At 45.4% G+C, this 17,801-nt stretch overlaps 1 protein-coding gene across 6 annotated transcripts in view; it reads left to right on the plus strand.

Annotated features, from left to right (window-relative positions):
- Nucleotides 1-3,156: 3,156 nt before the first annotated feature.
- The window catches only part of LOC147884024 (uncharacterized), a 57,648-nt gene continuing 43,003 nt past the window's right edge, over nucleotides 3,157-17,801 (plus strand). For all 6 annotated transcript variants that reach the window (XM_087398901.1, XM_087398900.1, XM_087398904.1 and 3 more), the window contains exons 1-2: nucleotides 3,157-3,345; nucleotides 3,455-3,625. In XM_087398901.1, the coding sequence (XP_087255027.1) occupies nucleotides 3,289-3,345; nucleotides 3,455-3,625 (228 nt within the window). In that variant the 5' untranslated portion in view covers nucleotides 3,157-3,288. The remainder of the gene's footprint in view (nucleotides 3,346-3,454; nucleotides 3,626-17,801) is intronic.

The raw sequence follows: 17,801 nt of genomic DNA on the forward strand, positions 1-17,801 counted from the left end.
GGATGACTTTCGATCTCGTGGTAAGACAAATCGTCAATGTGACTAATGGCACATTGCATGAGCGATTCAGACAAAAAATGCTCATAATTTTTGGTGACCTCACGCAATTACCGCCAGTCTGCAAACACCGCAAGGATCTCTGCGAGCCGTGCCACATCACGTCCTCCGCACACTGGGTTCAAGCGAAAATGTACCACATGCAATTCTCGGTGCGACATGCACGAGACATGCCGTTCCTGGCATTCTTGCATACCATAAGACTCAGAATGCCCACAACTGACGAGATTTTCGACTGTTTGGGGCAGTGCATTGTCGACAAGGAAGGTGCATGCCACTTCATCGATGCCGAAACAACCATCATTTGCAGCACAGAGTCGATGTCGCTACCTTCAACGATGAGCTTGTGGAGAAATTCAACACTCCCGAGATGATTGTGCATGTTCAAATACACAGTAACGCCGCGAGCGAACCAGCTCTCAAAGAATGGTTGGAGGACAAAAGCTTCCACGAGATAGGAAAAATTTGCGTGGGGGCGAAGGCAATGATAACGGAAAACATCGACCTCGCAATAGGTGCCGCAAATGGAGCAATGTGCAAAATCAAGAGCATCAATGCAACTAGCAGGGGGGAAATCAATGGTATCACTATCGTCGTGGACACAACGGCGGCCGTGCTCACATTACGACGCTCGAAGCATCAGCAAAAGGCAATAAATGGAAAATGGTTCCACAAGTCCACATTTCCACTAACCCTAGCATACGCTATCATGGGACACAAATCCCAAGGCGCAACCATATGCAACAAAGCGCTGCTCATATTCCGAGGAGTGTTTGCTCCTGGCCTGGCATACGTGATGTTGTCCAGAGTGACTGAGAGAATGAGGCTGCGCATACTACATTGCCCACATCCAGACATATTCAGACCAATTCCACGAGAGTTCTCACAGCCGACAACACAACCACGCGCATAAACGTATTCACTACCAAAGATTGAAAAAGGCAGAGGCAAGTCATGAATATGTTACGTCAAACATGCGTGCAAGGAAAATGGTTTTAATATCTTGTCTGTTGTCGAGAACAGGTGCAGAGAATCAGAAAGCTCGGGACATTGCAGCATAAGACATGGACGCAAACAAGGTAAATTCCACCAGCATGAAAGAATCTTTTTTTCTTGAAGATTTAAAAAGACGGCTCATTTGAAAAGACGGTGTAATAAGTCGTGCCTGCAAGCAGCTATTTGAGCTATACAAAAGCAACGTGAAGGCAACAAAACCTCCACCAACAAAGAGGAGGTTCTTCCTAACCACAAAGCAATTCCGGCTAGCAAACAATGCAGGAGAACGTCCAGGAGCTTACATCAATGGCTTCAACACGTATGCGGAACTACGCGACTTCATTGACAACTGCAATAGGCGTTTGCCAGCTAAAAGAGAGCCGGGAGGCTTGAGATTTGCAAATGGTGCATAATGCTTCCGAAAATTAAATAAAACCGCAACAGTTGAGAAAAAGAATTAACGAGTTGCAAGAACAACAAACTCATCATGGATTGCACTTCTCCTGCAGGACTCCTCAAAGAGATCCTTATCGAGCTTGACATTGAGTTCGATGAGACCAATAGGATGATGGAAAGTTTGGAGGGGCAGAAGCTACTAGACACGAAGACAAAAGGGATCACAACGTATGCGTGCGAGCTGCTGCATTACGGGTACAACGTATCCTTGGAGTTGCTGAGGGACACGATGCGCGATCAAGCAACGGCTATACTCGAACAATTCATGGAACAATTTGGAGGGACGCACGACGCGACGCACCCGGTGACGACAATGGAGAAGCTTACGTATATTTTCGACAGGGACTTATACGAGGAGCGCTTCGGTATTGGAAACGATCCTTTCACGGCAACAGAGAAAAACCAGGGCAAGTAAATAAATGCATTCTATTATGGACGTCAAACGGAAAAAAAAAGATCGAAAACCTCGATGACTAACGTAATTGTCAATGTTTACGCAGGTATGACATTGAAAGACGTGAGCCTCGAGATGAAGGAGGAGCCTCCACTGAAGCCCCCGCGCAAGGGAATCACGCGAGCCTCGTCGTCTACTGCATCACGTGCAAGCCCAACAACAGAAAATACATAGGGAGCACGATGGACCTGCCGCGGAGGGTCAAACAGCACAATAAAAACCCACCGGCGAAAATGAAAGAGGACTTGCAACGTTACAAGCCCTTCGAAGAAAATTTCGAAATCAAAGTTTTGGAAACAACAGACACCGTAGACAAAGCACGAACTTTAGAGCAGTACTACATAAGGAGCCACAACACAGTAGGTCCATTAGGTTACAACACGCTCGAGGGCCATCCGGCTAGAGCGCGGAAGTACTATTTCCTAAAGCGTAGGAACATAATTTGACCCAAAAAATAAACATTTGTACCTTCGAAAAAAGGGATCCAATGAAGCTGCAAATGGTGCTGGAACTTTTGTCGTACATGCAATGCAGCTTTGGGTTTGGATTTTTCCTATCACAGTTGCATGCTTCTGGCTCAATTTGGTTTTGATTTATTATGTATACATTTCTGAAATACATCTCCTCGTCGGTCGCTCGAAGTGGAATGACAATAGATTTGCTTATAGTGCAAAGAATAGGAATTTGTCTTTCTCCGAAAAAAAGAAAAACTACGTTTTACTGTCGACATGAACAACATCAAGTGCAAGCAGGACTGGATGATAACGAAATCTCTAGAAAAGGTTGCATGCAATTGAACATCAATCTTCTGCATCATTTCTGACAACGTGACTCATGTGAACCTCAACAAGATAGCAAAAGAGAGAAGTATTCATCAAGAGCCCAGCTGGCCAAGCACTCTAGTTTCCTACTTCAGCACCAAGGAAAGGGGTCAACATAACCATGTACTTAGCAGAGTTGAAACACAGCACCTTAGGTGAACGAATGCCCAAATTGCGTGAGTTGTTGTTGCTCTAGGTTGGGTTCACACACCACATCCATCATCCTGGTGTGGTTGCTATCCTAGTTGGTCCAATAGGAGGAACGGGCATCTACTCCATGGCCACAACTCCTCGAATTGCTACATGATTGGTGTATTCCATCTCCCCCAAGCCCCACACGAATCACACGTGGTGAAGTACTTGATGCATCCTCCAATTCGATTTCCTCATGCATGGTGGTGTCAACCCAAAAACAGAAAGAAAAAGTGTGGCATGCTGATGAGCATATTGCGAACTTGCAGGGATATGCGGGAGGCAAATGCTTGGGTCTGAGCAGGAAGTACCATGGAGGCTATGAAATATTGCTGCTCCGCATGCTCGCAACCTCCCTCCCTTCATCTTGTACTTCTTGGACCTCTCTTGTTTGCTTTGCTGAAGTAAAATTTCAAACGTCGTTTTCTCTTTCGTCTCTCAAATGTGGCGTTTTGTGTGTTGTGGGTTCATTTTGTAGTGCGCACAAATTAGGTGTCTCCAATATGCTGCTTCTCCCTGTAGAGGGAGAACCGTTGGCAACCCATTTCTCTTTCGGAGAAAACTTCACCGAGGACATCTTGTCGTGGAGGAGGGAATTCGAGCGACTGGAAATGGAGGCGACACAAATACGCCTACCGACGCGAACGACGTAAGCTATTTTTATATATTTTTTGTGTCATGGAGAATCACACGTGCCTGATTGTACGTACGGCTCGATCCTTAAGTATGAAGTTAGATTTGCTACGAAACTTACAGCCCAGTGATAAGTGTGGTGATACTTTTTGTCAAAAGTTAGTCCTTTTGCCACCTTCAAGGATGCAGTTAGCGAGATTAATCTCCTCTCGCCTACAACCGTTGTGTGGACAAAAATGTAAATATGTTTTTTACTTGTTGCATGTTGATGGGTAGGTGCATAGCTATGTATATAGCTAGTTGGTGGTGGCATTGAGTTCTGGACACTCCCAAAAGGACTCTACACTGATGTACAGATGGTATAAACTTCTACAGGGATTTCTGGGAAATGATGAAATGCAATGTGGTTGTACCAGACATCCAGAGCAAGGGTGTCTAGTGTGTGGTCAAGTGAAATGTTTTTGGGGTCATGTAAATCAAGTCATGAAGGGTTTCTTTATTTTATTATTCTGAGTCAATGTGCACTTGCATGCTACGGGAATTTGACATGTTTTGGTGCCCACGTCAAGAGGCTTTTCATGTGTGTGTACAAGGGTGCATGCAAGCTTTAATGTGCATGCTAATGTGTGTGGGAATGTGTGACTAAAGGTCCAAAATGTGCATTTAATGTGATTTGGGGGAAATGTCTTGAGAGTGGTAAAATGTCACTGGTGAGGTGGCAGATTAGGTTGAGGTGGCTGGACTGATTGGGAAGGTATCCTGCTCATGCATGTGGCTATGTAATAGAAGAGAGAAGCTTCTCGTCGATGAGTAAGCATGGTACGTGGAGCTTGGGCTTGCAGATAAGGGAGAAGGGGCTGCGAAGAGCTGGTGGGCTGGTTGGAGGCCATTGCGATGGTGGGAGGCTCGTAGGGTGAAGAGGAGAGAGCAGCTGAAGGAGCGCAACTGTTAGCTGGTTGAAGGGCTACACTGTAGGAGGGGGTTTCCGTAGATGAAAGAGGGTGTGTGTGCATAAGCGAAGGGCTGAGCGCCTATGAAGAAAAAGGCCTACGTACGTGATGAGACGGGTGTAAGTTTCCGACTGCAGGAACTCTGAGTATATGAGCTCTGAGAACAAGCGTAGCCTTGCATCGGATGGCGTGCGTTGATTGAAGGCTGGAAAGAACCGTACGGGCTGGTACGGAATCTGAAGCGTGGGCTTTGTACGGGCTGCAGTACGAGGTTGTACGGGGTGTATTTGCTGATTGGTACGGGCTGGTAGTACGGTGCCTTGATTGCAGGCTGTATGGGCACGTACGGGTCATTAATTATGTCTTCTACGAGCTGTACGGAGAATGGTCGTCAATAAATGCAGGCTGTACGGACTACTGTGCACGGTGTATGGGGTGTAAGTACCTGCTGTCGTACGTATGATTGTACGGCTGCTTGTACGGTGAACGTACCTGCAGGTTTACAGATGATTGTACCCGCTAGTTCTTCATTTGGACAGTTTGTGGGCATGAGGGGCATAGGCTGGCCGTTGCCTCAAGTTGTGTACTCATGGTTGGGTAGTGTTAAATGCTAATTACCTGGGAGTGAGCAAAGCAATGATTACAGAAGAATGCACACAGAGGTTATACTTGGGGGTCTTGCTGGCCATTGAGCAGTGGGCTGTGGGTTCATAGTATTCTGAGGCTGACTGTTTTCTGAGTTTTTTTGGGGAAGTTCAGTTCTGAGTTCAGTCTGTTTCGGGCTGTGTAGTCTTTCCCCTCTTTCAAAGAGTCTGTGTGTGTGTTAGTTAGATTGTGTGGGAGATAGACTTGTTATTTGTGTGCTCTGGATATCTGCTCTGGAACTTGGTCCATCTATTAGAAGGCTAGAATTTGGAGCAAATCTTCATGTTTAAATCTTGTATTTAGAAGTGCATAAGCATATCTGGTCTGTGTTGGCTTATATGAGAGAGGAAGAGCGGAATGATTTGCCATCACCGCCAGCAAGATTAGAGTGAGATGATGAATTTTGTTTTGAACCAGTAAGAGATAGTGACTTCCAGGGTCTATAGGAAGTCTGGTGCCTCTGTTTGGTGCTTTGGGTGAGCAGAAAGAAGATACTGTAGGGAGTACAAAGGCATAGTTTAGCTCTACCATTTTTTTGCAGTCATCTTTTGGTGCCTCCACGGAGGCAGTTCACTTCAGTTTACAAGATTGGAGGAGGAGATATTCTGAGACGTGTTGCAAGCAATGGGGAGAAATCCACACATGAGAGTGATACAGTGTGAGTGGTGTGGAGAATGTGGTCACAGGAAGGACAGATGCATTGAAGTCGAGCTACGTGTGATCCGACTCCGAGCCAGAGTGCAGAGAGCTCTGAAAGTGTTTGCCCGCAGGAAAAAGAATGCTCTTCGGATGCAGAGTGAGCTTCTTCAGTAGTGTGTTTGTTTTGTTGCCTTCCAGTTTTGTTGTGGTTGAGAAAGCCAGGGTGTGTGACAGTTGAAAGATTGTGAGGATGGCAGAGGATTTCCCAGAGTACTGGGGGGATGCCGTATGAAAATGCAGTAAGATTCCTGGAAAAGATGGAATTTACAGCACTATGAAAGATAGGGCAACCCCTGAGATTTTGTTTCAAATCTTGAATTATTGTTTGTAGGGAGATGCAAAAGCATGGTTGCAGACTCAAGTTGCTACCTTCAGGATTGCTCATCCTCAGCAACAAAATCCAGAGTATACAGTGGTGAGAGCAGCTTTCCTTGCACGGTTTGCATAAGCCAGGAGCCCTAATGAAGTCTGGAAAGAGCTATGCTCAGTGAGACAGGCGGAAGAACAAGATGTGAATTAGTACATAATCCAGTTTGGGAGATTATGGAGTTTGTGGTGTGAAGCTCTTGTTCCAGAAGTACCACCTCAAATGATCAAGCGTGATCGTTTCATAGCTGGCCTAAAGCCTACACTCAGATTGAAAGTAGAGCTGAAGAATTTGGATAGTTTTGAAGATGCTGTCAGAGTGGCCAGGGAGAAAGAATGGAAAGTCCAGAGACTGAGACAGCTTGGCATGCAAGAAGAGCCTAGGAATCCGATTGGAAGTCCAGAAATAATAAAGGCTTATGCAAAGAGAGAGCCGGTGTCTGTTCCTATGCAGGATGACTCCCTGAAGAAGGACTTGCATGATGCTGTAGAGCTTATGAAGTCACTCAGTCTAAATTGGATGGAGACTGCAGGAAGAGGAAGAGGCCGAGCTGTGCAAAACAACAGGAGAGATGTACAGGCTAGGAGTGAAGGAAATATAGTTGGAACAGGTAGAGGACGGGGATACATGAGTAATGTGAAGTGCTGGAATTGTGGAGAGTGGGGACATATCAGCCCTCACTATGATAAGCCAGCAAGAGTAGGTGGAGAAGTTTATCCTGTGATGCAGAAGACAAATGATAGGTCAGGAGACTTCAATGTGGAAGTGAAGGATTTGAATCAGCCCTCTACCAGTGGAGTCAAATGGGATGATAAAGGAAAAGGGAAGGCAATCAGCCTGATTAGGGTGGAGACTATTCCGAAGATCATGCCAGTAGCAAAGAGAACAAGGAGTGCAATAGGAGAGAATGGACCTTCTGCAAAAAAAGGGAAGCATGTGGAGTTTGATCTCAGCCCTCAGTCTCCTAAAAAGAAGAGTCGGAGGCTCAGGAAACATTACAAGACTTCAGATTTGCATATGGGTCAAGGACAAGAGGAATACACATTGATGAATGATTTGAAGGGGAGAACAGCTAACACTCATACCTCCACACCATGCATCCACTGCAGGGCATAAATCTGGAAGATCTTCTACAGACATCATCTCCATCTCTCCTCTCGTAGGCTCTTGCTCATTACTTTTCCTAAGATTAGCCAACTTCTTCCATTCTCTTTTGAGCTTCGGACACAAACCAAGTAATTGTGCAAAAGTTATATTGGAGAGGCATATGTTGATGGCGGTGCACAGATAAGTGTCATGACTCAGGCATGTATGGAGAGGTTGGGGCTAAAATTGAATGCACATTCAGATTTTAGGCTCCGATTGGCAAACCATGCGAAGGTGAAGTGTCTGGGTATATGCACAGGAGTAGTAGTGGATGCTTACGGAGTATCTTGTTGCATTAATTGCCACATTATGCATGTTGGTTTGGGAGCATACCAATTGATTTTGGGCAGACCTTGGCTCAGACAGGTAGGAGCAATACAAAACTGGAAGATGGGTACAATTACAGTGCATAATAAGAAGGGAAAGGCCAAGAAATTTGATATGAGAAGCAGACGGGAAATAGAAGAAGAACCAGAAGAAACAAGCATGGAGGAGGAGTCAGAGAGTGAGGCTGAAGAAGAAAGTACTACATCTGAGGAGGAGGGGCAAGTATCGTTTCTGTTGAAGGAGTCTGATGCATATGAGTTGCAGGCAGCAGAGGTACAAGAAGCTAAGGAGGAGAGTAAGCTTGAAGATATGGATAATTTGATGCAACCCCCACCTTCCCAGATAGAAAGAGAAGAGGTATTGCTGTCCGTGCTGAATTTCAGTCTGGAAGAGGTGGAAAAGGAGGAGTATATGAGAGTCATTCATCAGTATCCAAAGCTGTTTATAACCTCACATGAAGAGATCAGGGGTTTCAGATGTGAGCCAATACACATTGAGTTAAAAGAAGGCAGCAGGCCTGTTTTTCAGAAGTTGAGGAGGACACACAGAGAGCTTTTGCCCGTGCTGAGAGAGGAGTTGAATAAGTTACTCAAGGCTGGGCTGATATATCCAGTGGAGCATTCAGATTGGGGCAGTCCAGTGGTAATCATTCCTAAGCACACAGGAGGATGGAGAGTATGTATTGACTACAAGCCTCTCAATGCGGTAAGCAATCATTATCCTCTTCCTTTTATTGATGATATATAGGATAGAGTGGCAGGGTATGAGAAATACAGTGTGTGTGATGGATACTCTGGATACTTCCAGATTTCAATTGCCGAAGAGGATCAAATTAAAACTACATTCATCACACCCTGGGGTTGCTTTTGTTACAGAGTAGTGCCATTTGGATTGAAGAATGCACCGGCATGGTATCAGGAGAATACTGATGAAGTGTTAGCTCCTTTCATTGATAAATTTGTGAGAGCATTTCTGGATGATATATGTGTGTACAGTTCCAAGAGAGAGCATGCATGGAGGCTGGATCAAGTGTTCCACAGAATGGATGAAGCAGGAGGACAATTCAACCCACGGAAATGTCATTTGGGATGCTCCAAAGTGAAATTATTGGGACATATAGTATCCCAAAATGGCATTGAACCTGATCCAGAGAAGGTGAAAGCCCTTATCTTACTTCCAACTCCCTCTACATCAAAACAGTTGCAGACTTTTGTGCAGAAAGTGAAGTATATGACAAGATTCATACATTTAGTCTCTCAGCTGTTGTATCCTTTGCAACATGCTATGAAAGAAGAACCTCTACAATGGAGTGAGGATTGCGAAGCAGTGTTCAATAGAGTGAAGGAAGTGTTGGGAGAGATTGCTTGTGTGAAAGCTCCAGATTTCTCTCAGACCTTTTATGTGAACCCTTCATTTGGACCTGATGCTGTGGGAGCCATTTTATTACAGAAAGGGGAGGAGTCCCGTTATATGAGGCCTGTGTATTATGCAAGCAGAGTCAAAACAGAAGCAGAGAGGAGATATACGGAGGCAGAGTTGATTCTGTTGAGCTTGGTGTATGCTTGTAGGAAGTTCAGGGCATATCTGATCTCAAAGCCATTTGTGATTTTGACTTGCTACCCTTTATTGCCTCAGCTTGTTAATAATTCAACACTTTCTCGAAGCATGATGAAATGGTTAGTTGAGCTACAAGAATATGCTTTCTCATTTTTGGTGGAGAGCACTTCCAGAGCCACACTGGCAGATCTGTTAACATACAAAGAGGGTCCTCCCATTTTGGTAAAGGAAGTAGAGAAAAAGATAGATAAAGAGGAGCATGCTATCATGCCAGGAGCATCTATCTTGCATTTTGATGGCTCATGCAGGAAGAGTTTACATCAAGCTAATGGAGGATATGTGATTACTGATTCAGAGAGCAAGCTGATTCAGAAGGAGGGAGTCCATCTGGAAGCCGGAAGTAATAATGAGGCGGAGTATGCAGCATTATATGAGGGGTTGCTGGCTGCACTTAAGCTGAAGATTCAGAAGATAATGATCAAGGGAGATTCTCTACTTGTTGTAAAGCAGGGTCTAGGATGCCTAATCAAAATCTTTGGGAGCATCCAACACTCTACCATTTGCATAGAGGTATACAAGTTTCTTTGATCTCTCTCATGTCAAGCCGTTTCTTGTGACGGAATGCACAAACTTGTAGTTACTTCAGTTTCGTTCACTAGAGGAGTTGCTACAAGGTTGTGACAATACTTTCATGGCGAGAGCTTGCAGATTAGGCATGGTCGCTCCACACTCTTCCCAACATCTCCATGCTGGCATATCTTTCGCTAATTTCTTGATTCTGGCATAGGCAAACAACGCTTCGCTATTCCGAAAGCATTCAGATGTGAATAAGGGCAATGTTGCTTTCTTCTATTCATCTTTGGCAATTGCATGACTATCATCAAGCATTCACTCAGACACACACCTTCTTGCAACGAGTACCCAGATACAAATTCTCATAAGCTTCACCGGTTTAACACAACTAATTCAGATCATGGCAATCTTCATTCTCTCCCACTAATCTACTACATCTCTATTATATACGGACAAGCAAATGAAAGACAACAACACAAGAAGAAGATGGTATACTGCCGATGACACAAGTCCTGAATAATGAATCACCAGTTATGGATCATCGCATCTCTCTACCTCTTATGCGAGCGGGCTTGCATTCTCTCTTCCATATCTCTTGTATGGGACAGTGGTGGTTTCTAAGCCTAGAATCAAGAAGCTCTTTTGCTGACTCAAGAGACTCTTTTACCTTATTCCGTGCCACGATTGTTGACATTAAAACCATAAAGGGAACAAAACCTAAGTGCGTCTCATGAATAGATCTTGATGCAAGTGCACTTAACCAAAATTTCCTTATCTAGGTGACCTCCAGCAACCTGGGGTCTTGACCTAACTTGTGTCTTATCCTCATGGCACAAACCTAGGAGGTAACTCAGGGATGAGGGGATTCGTTTGCTTGGATTCCATGTTTTGGTCCACTTCAGGGCCTTAAGTAGCAACCTTGGTACTTGGGTAGAGGGTTAGAAACTGCTCATTGTTGCTAGAGTGTCACCTTGGTCCTTGGCCTTGACATCAGTACATGAGTTTCTCACCTAGCACATGAGGGGCTACTACCTCGTCTTCACGGGAGAAGGCCGGGGATAATGGCGTTCACCTAAAAGGGGCCGATAGCACACGAGGGGCTACCACCTTGTCTTCACGGGAGAAGGCCGGGGATAAATGACATTCACCTAAAAGGGGCTACTACCTCGTCTTCACGGGAGAAGGCCGGGGATAAATGGCATTCACCTCATTCTTCTTTGTATTACTCGATGATGTGTACTATGTTTGGATGGGTGATCCTTAAATGGGCATATTTTAAGCCTCTTTTAATACTTATAAGCAGATGTAGACTTCCTTTGGCTTTTGGCATATTAGTAGTAAATGCACCCACAAGCATCTGCTTTCCATCATAGTAATATTGAGAAGCCCTTCAAAACATTTCAGTAGGGTCATCAGGTAATCTATAACTGTCACTTTGGTAGGCTTCTCTAATTCCGCCACTTGTTGCGGTAAGGTTGCTATTGTAGCTTGGCATTAGTTTTTTCCTACTTAGCAACAATTGCCTTGTGCAGAGGCTGTGCTATTGATTGAAACTGTGCACAAATTTATTGTAGAGGCTCGTGGATGTTCTAGGAATTGCTGGGTTTAGGTCACTCTGCGAGGATGAAATCTATAGAGGTTTCCTTGTGCACTGCCATTATGATTGCATTATCCATGACCATTAGGGCTTCTACCTCCAATCCCTGGAGGGATTCTGCACAGCCTTCATGAACTGGCTTATCTTCCTCTCAAGCTTGTTGCATTCGAATGTGCTCTTGCTTTGAGGCGCCATCTATAGAATCTTCATCTTGGGCATACTGTATTGCATCAAGCCCTCAAGGTCATTCTCAGAGCTCCTTGTTGTTCCTTCGTTGACTTGACTCACTGTTCCTTCTACTGTAATGACTATCACATCTCTTCACAAAACACATATCCACTTGCTTGCTAATTCATTCATTGCCTACCTTTATTGAAATTTCAAGCTCTTTAAAATAGCCAAAAGAATGCATATGTTTTGTGACTGTTCAATTAGGTACTAGTTGGCTAGGGTCTAGCATTTGAGGGTGGACCTCCATTGAAGGGGTTATGGGCATTAGCGTCACACAAGTTGAGACGTATGTCTTTATGAGTAACTTAAATACCACACCCTATCCAAGTACCCAAACATGGGACCAATCAAATGCATAGGATGCAGACCGACCTAGCAACTATTAAAGAGAATGTTTGCAGTAGCCTTGGGTGTGGACCTGTGAACATTATAGAGTCAAAGAGATACTAGAAAAGACGACAAACAAAGAAGCGCAACCAAACTCAAAGTAACCCTAGACAAGCCCTTTGAATAGAGCTCACTGCCAAAAACCCAAGGGTGAACACATAAGTCAAATTGGAGTAGTATTGATTACCGAAACTGAATTTTTAGTCAGGCAAATAGAGAGTGGTCAAAATAACCTTAGTCCACAAATTCAGCATGCTGATGTGGCATGTTGATGTGTCAATTTGACATGGCATGATGACATGGCGTGATGATGTGGCAGCCATAAATGTGGCATGGGACAAATGACATCCCATGAGGTGGCATAGGGCACACCGCAATCTGTGGGGATATGTGGAGGGCCATGCATGAACAATGGCACCACTTGTCACTGCAGAAACTGCAAACCCCATGCAGCCACCAAAATCCAAGGGAGCCAGCCCATGCCAAATTGGGTACATGCCACAAACTCCCACGTTTTTGAGGCTGTCCCCTCCTACGTCTATAAAGAAACCCCCCCCCCCCCCCCCCCCCCCCCCCCCCTTTTCCCACGCAGTCTAGCAGCAGCTCCTTCCCTATGCAGTCCAGCTGCAGCCCATTTTTGCAGCTCCTTTTGCAGGACCCCTGCCACAACTGCTCCTCCTGCAGCAGCCTCTACAGCAGCTCTTTCTGCTCCTTCTGCGGTAGCCCTCCTCCCACAAAGACCTACAACAGCACATCTCCCTATAAAATCTTGTTCTCCCTTATGTAACGCTACTTCCTCCCAAAACAACTACACTCACATTTTGAGGCAAATCTGTAACAGATAGATTTTGTGAAGTTGCATCAGAGAGCTAGAAGTACTCAGTCCGAGTCTCTTATTCAAAGCATTGGCTAATTGTTACTGATGTGTGGAAGCATTGGTAAATGTGCAGCCGTGTTGTCACATGCTCGTGTGCAACGTGACACCTGGCTACATCAACAAGTGCTAGTAGATCCCTAATCTATGTGGTTTTGTCGTATGCCGTGACCCCATTGTGAGCCCTAGTCCAGGGACAGTGAGGTATGAGCTACTTAGGTCAGTTTCTCAAGCCTTAGATCAGTCCTTGTTTACTCGTGCCCACTGGAGAGCTCAGTAGGCTAGTGTTTCTTAGGGTTTAGCTAGGTCTAGGTCTCAGCCTAGGGTAGGAGCCCAAAAAGGCCCCCCAAGGGCTGGACTAAGAGAAGAGGACAGGAGCAGCCAAGGTGGGAGCCCCAAAAGGGTCCCCTGGGGCAGCTCCACAGCAAAGGAAAAGGGCTGGGGGAAGACACCTTTTATAGGCTGCCTTCTGCCCCTCCTGGAGGGCAGGTATTTAAAGCCAACCAGCCGACTGGCTAGTCGGCTGTTTATGCTGGTTGGGCCAGCCAACCAAGCCCCTCCAGCCCCCTATTAAAGGGGGGCCTGCAGCCTCATTTCCCATCCAGTTCCCTCAGCAAACAGCCTCCTTCTCCAGCCCAGTGCAATCTCTAGCCCCTCCAAAGATCCCTACAGGACAACAGCATACTCAGCAGTACGAGTTGTGATTCCAGGAGGGTGTCCACACAATTCCAGGAGGGTGTCCACACAGCACCATAGCCAGGGCTCGGAGTAGAGGTTTGGGGTTCTGTTTCAGCAGCTTTCTTTTCCAGTTTTCAGCTCTTTCTTAGTTCTTTTCTCAGCTCTCTTTGTCTCAGCTTTCACACAGTTTTCTCAAGGTCCATATCTCTCAGATTCTGTCCTCCCTTCACCTCTCTCACTCACGCAGGTCCGCTGCATGCCCGGGGACAGCACAAACCTCTTCAATAGCCTTGTACAGTGGTCTACATTTACAGTATGGGCAGCATTAGGCTTTGGTCGTGGTTGGGCTGATTTTCAGTGTTCGAAGGGTCATCCTTGGAGTTGCATTCCGTTCTCTCTGAAGGAGTGTTGTTTGTATTTCGCATTCTCCAAGTATAAAGCAAATTCTTTCCTATTTCGGGAAAGGGGCCCTCAGTGGGTATAGGGACCCAATCTAGTGTTGTCTACATTTTTCTAATCCTAAAACTCTCTCTCTCTCTCTCTTCCTATGTGGTGCATATGCATATGCATTGCAATAAGGTTTAAAGAAGGTCTCGCTGCGATTACATGATCATTAACCGTTGCATGTTACACATCTTCCCGCAGGATTGGAGGGCCCTTGGAGCCTTGAGCAACCTAGCTAAGCTATCTTTTGAGACATTGTTTATGTGTATAGGCTTACTGCCCAGCCTTGAGCTTCATTTTCAAGTCTTGAACATAGCTCCGGCTATAATCTAAGTCCTTTCAGTTAGTACCAAGTTTGGAAGGTGTTTTACTTCAACACCTTGGTCTTGTATCTCATTGTAATAAAGAGCCTGGATAAGGGGGGGACCCGTCTTGGCCCCTTAATCATGAGCTCATATTTCCTCAAGCAATATTATACATTTTAGTTTCTGTTTTGCAAATCTATGAAGTAAAGCAATGGATCACTGGATGCTTGGTAACGTCTATTGGAATGTTGGTTTGTTGTTTGCAAAACGTATCATCTCGAGCCCTCTTCTTCTTGTTGCCCAACTTGATGAGCGGGTCATGCTATGTCTAACATATTGTGGTCTTCAAAGGGGTATCACCAAGTGTTGCTATCTCCCCCAAACTTTTAAATGGGGCCATGTCCTTGTGTTTTAAAGGTAAGAGTGACAAGGTCGGAATCAAGTGTGGGACTAACTACGAGGGGGATCTAAACTCCTCTTTCACTGCAGTGCTCTACAAAGATGCGTGGGTTTTGGAAATATTGATGTAACCTTGGGCGGGCTTACTTGATGCGGTCTTCTGGGCAAGGGCATACGACATGGTCTTGGATTGGCATGGATTTATTTGGCAAACTTCCAGCTACTGAGTCCGGCTCTGTGAGATCTTGGAAATGCAAGGCACTTTCCTTGTATGCTCATCAGGCAACCATACCGGTTTACTCATCTAGTTTTGTAGCTCAATGAGTTTGACTTTTCAGCCCACTTTGACTACATTGTGGCAATTGCTAGTGCAAGGAATTGTGTTCTCGGATCAACATCCTACAGCAAGCTCGGCTTCAAGTAGTTTAATCTACTTATATTGGGCTTTGCATTTGCCTTGATATGGATTGTCATCAAACATACCCGGTCATGGATTTGCGTTAGAGCTTGATTTGCATGAGAAAATCAATATTATTGCATGAGAGAAGTAAATAATCAACATATAGGCCAAGGATATAGAAGAATTTGCCGAATGTTTTGATGTAAATGCTTGGGCCGGACAACAGCCTCTTGAAACCCATTTCGTCTAGGAACTTGGTGAGTCTTTGATACCACACTTGGGGTGAGCCATATAGGCTCTTGAGCAGCAAACAAACTTGGTGTTCTTGTCCCGAAGGAATGTATCTAGGGGGCTGTTACATGTAGCTCCGAGTTTGGGAGCACACCATTTAGGAATGCCATCTTGACATCCATCTGATGAAGATGGAGGTCATATAATCCGTCGAGGGCGATGATAAACCAGGGTACAAAAGGGGCATATGTCTCGGTATAAGTTACTCCATGAATTTGTATGTATCGTCGGGCAACCAGGCATGCTTTGTAACGTGAGATGGAGCCGTCTAAATTAGCCTTCTTCTTGAGCAACCATTTCGATCCAACAATCTTCCAATTTGGTGGTGGAGCAACCAAAACCCAGGTTCGATCCAGTGTTAGAGACTCGAATTGTTCATCCATGGCATTGCACCAGTGAGGAGCTTCTCTGGAATGGAGCACGAGATCCAAGGAGATGTGATCATTTACCAGGTATGCATGAATTGGTGCATGAAGAACTTGAGCACCCAAGGAGTATGCCGAGTCATGAACGCGTTCATCATATGTTCCATGGTTGTACGTGATGATTGTCTGAGTATAGCTTCGGCTAGAGGTTGACAATCCACTGATGGAAGCGCTTCGAGAGTCCCAAGGAAAGGATCTTGAATTGCATCTTAGTACTCTGGTGAGAATGGGTCATCCTAAGAGTCGAGTGAAAGGGCTAGGGCCGGTTGTAGTCTGGCTGTTGGGGGAGGCGGGGCTGCTGTTTTCTTCTTTGACCTGCCACAAAATTTGATTTGAAAGGTACTTTTCCAGCTTGCTGTGGTTTCTTTGATTCCTCTTTAAAGTTGCTTTTAAAGCCTGAGACTTTGCCCTGCATGAGTGAATAAGCTGTGTTTGCATTCTCTATCAACTGTGACATGCTGGAAATGTGCGTCTTTGTACAATAGTCTCTCAACTCTTTAGGAAGACCACAACAATACTTTTCAACCTGCTTTGAAAAGGGGATTGTTCTGTAGGAGCTCACAGGCATAAGTGCATTCCAAAACTTCTTATTGTAGTCTTCTAGATTCTTGCATTCCCTAAGCATTCAAGTTATGCCACTGAGTCATGACATCCACTTCAAGTGTAGTGGGGAGCCATGTGGCTGAGAATACCTTCTTAAATTAACCCATGTAGCAGGTGTCTGCCCCTGAAGAAGAAGACTACACCACCACTGCATCGCATTACCTTTGAGGAATGTGGCTGCCTTCCTGATTTTCAAGGACTCTCGGAAGTAACCTCCAGCAAAAGCCAAGTCAAATTGCTGCAAAAAGGTAAGAGCCTTCATCCTATCTGCATGCCCATTGAAGGTCTCAAACTTCACTGCTGCCCCCCCCTCCTTGTAATCCTTCATCTTAAGCCTGGGTTCCAGATGATCATAGCCAGGGGGCTGCAAATAAAGAGGCTGCTGTCCTTGGGGTCCTTCTGGAGCCTGAAGAGCACTCCCCATAGCTAGATTTGGTGGCACAGGTGGTACTGCTTGAGTGTGAGACACATGGGACTGCCTCCCTGCATTTCAGGCTGTATCCTCACATTAGCATACAAGGGACTTAGGGTTGGCTGTGAGGTCATGGCCTGAAATATAGATCCTCCTCCAAAGTGAGTTGGCTGAACCACATACTGTGTTTGGGCTTGCTGCACATTCTGAGCATTGCTACCATGCTCATTCCCATTTGGTCCTTGCCTCTGTGGCACTGCAAGTGGCTGTACCACTGGTGTTTGTGGCTCTGTTAGTGGCTGTCCCACATGCATTTGTGGATCCTGTATGGGCTGTGCCACCGCCCTTGGCAATAGAGCTGGATTATGTACAATCTCAGCGAAGCTCTGAATGAGCTGAGTTAAAACTTGCAACACAGAGGCCATCTGAGTTTGCATCACAGCCATAGCATTTGGCTGTACACTTGGGTCTGCACCCAATGCAACTGTACCAACAGGGTTATGTACTTGTGGAGCTGGCTGCCCCAATGCATCAACCTGAGTATTATGCCCTTCATGGGCTGCATCTTGCACTCTAATTCCAGGGAGTGCTCCCCTTATCTGCTGCTGCTCTGGCTCAGACTCTGAGTCTGCATAATAACCAAGCCTTAGATGCTCCATATTACTTTCTCTGCCCAAGCTGCCCAGGGACTCCTCTGGATGATTTGATGAGGGTCCCAGCAATAGAACCACTGTAACTGGCCTTTGACTGAGAAAGGGCAGTATATCTTACTCTATTATCTCACAACACCAAAATACAGCCACCATGTTCCATTGCCATTGCCCAAACACAATACTTAGAGCATGCAAATTCACAGCATTGCATCATTGAACCATACAAAAC

This window comes from Dipteris shenzhenensis, chromosome 27, assembly GCF_047967505.1.
Source record: "Dipteris shenzhenensis isolate YYH24624 ecotype China chromosome 27, Dip_SZ_1.0, whole genome shotgun sequence".
Classification (NCBI taxonomy): Eukaryota; Viridiplantae; Streptophyta; class Polypodiopsida; order Gleicheniales; family Dipteridaceae; genus Dipteris; species Dipteris shenzhenensis.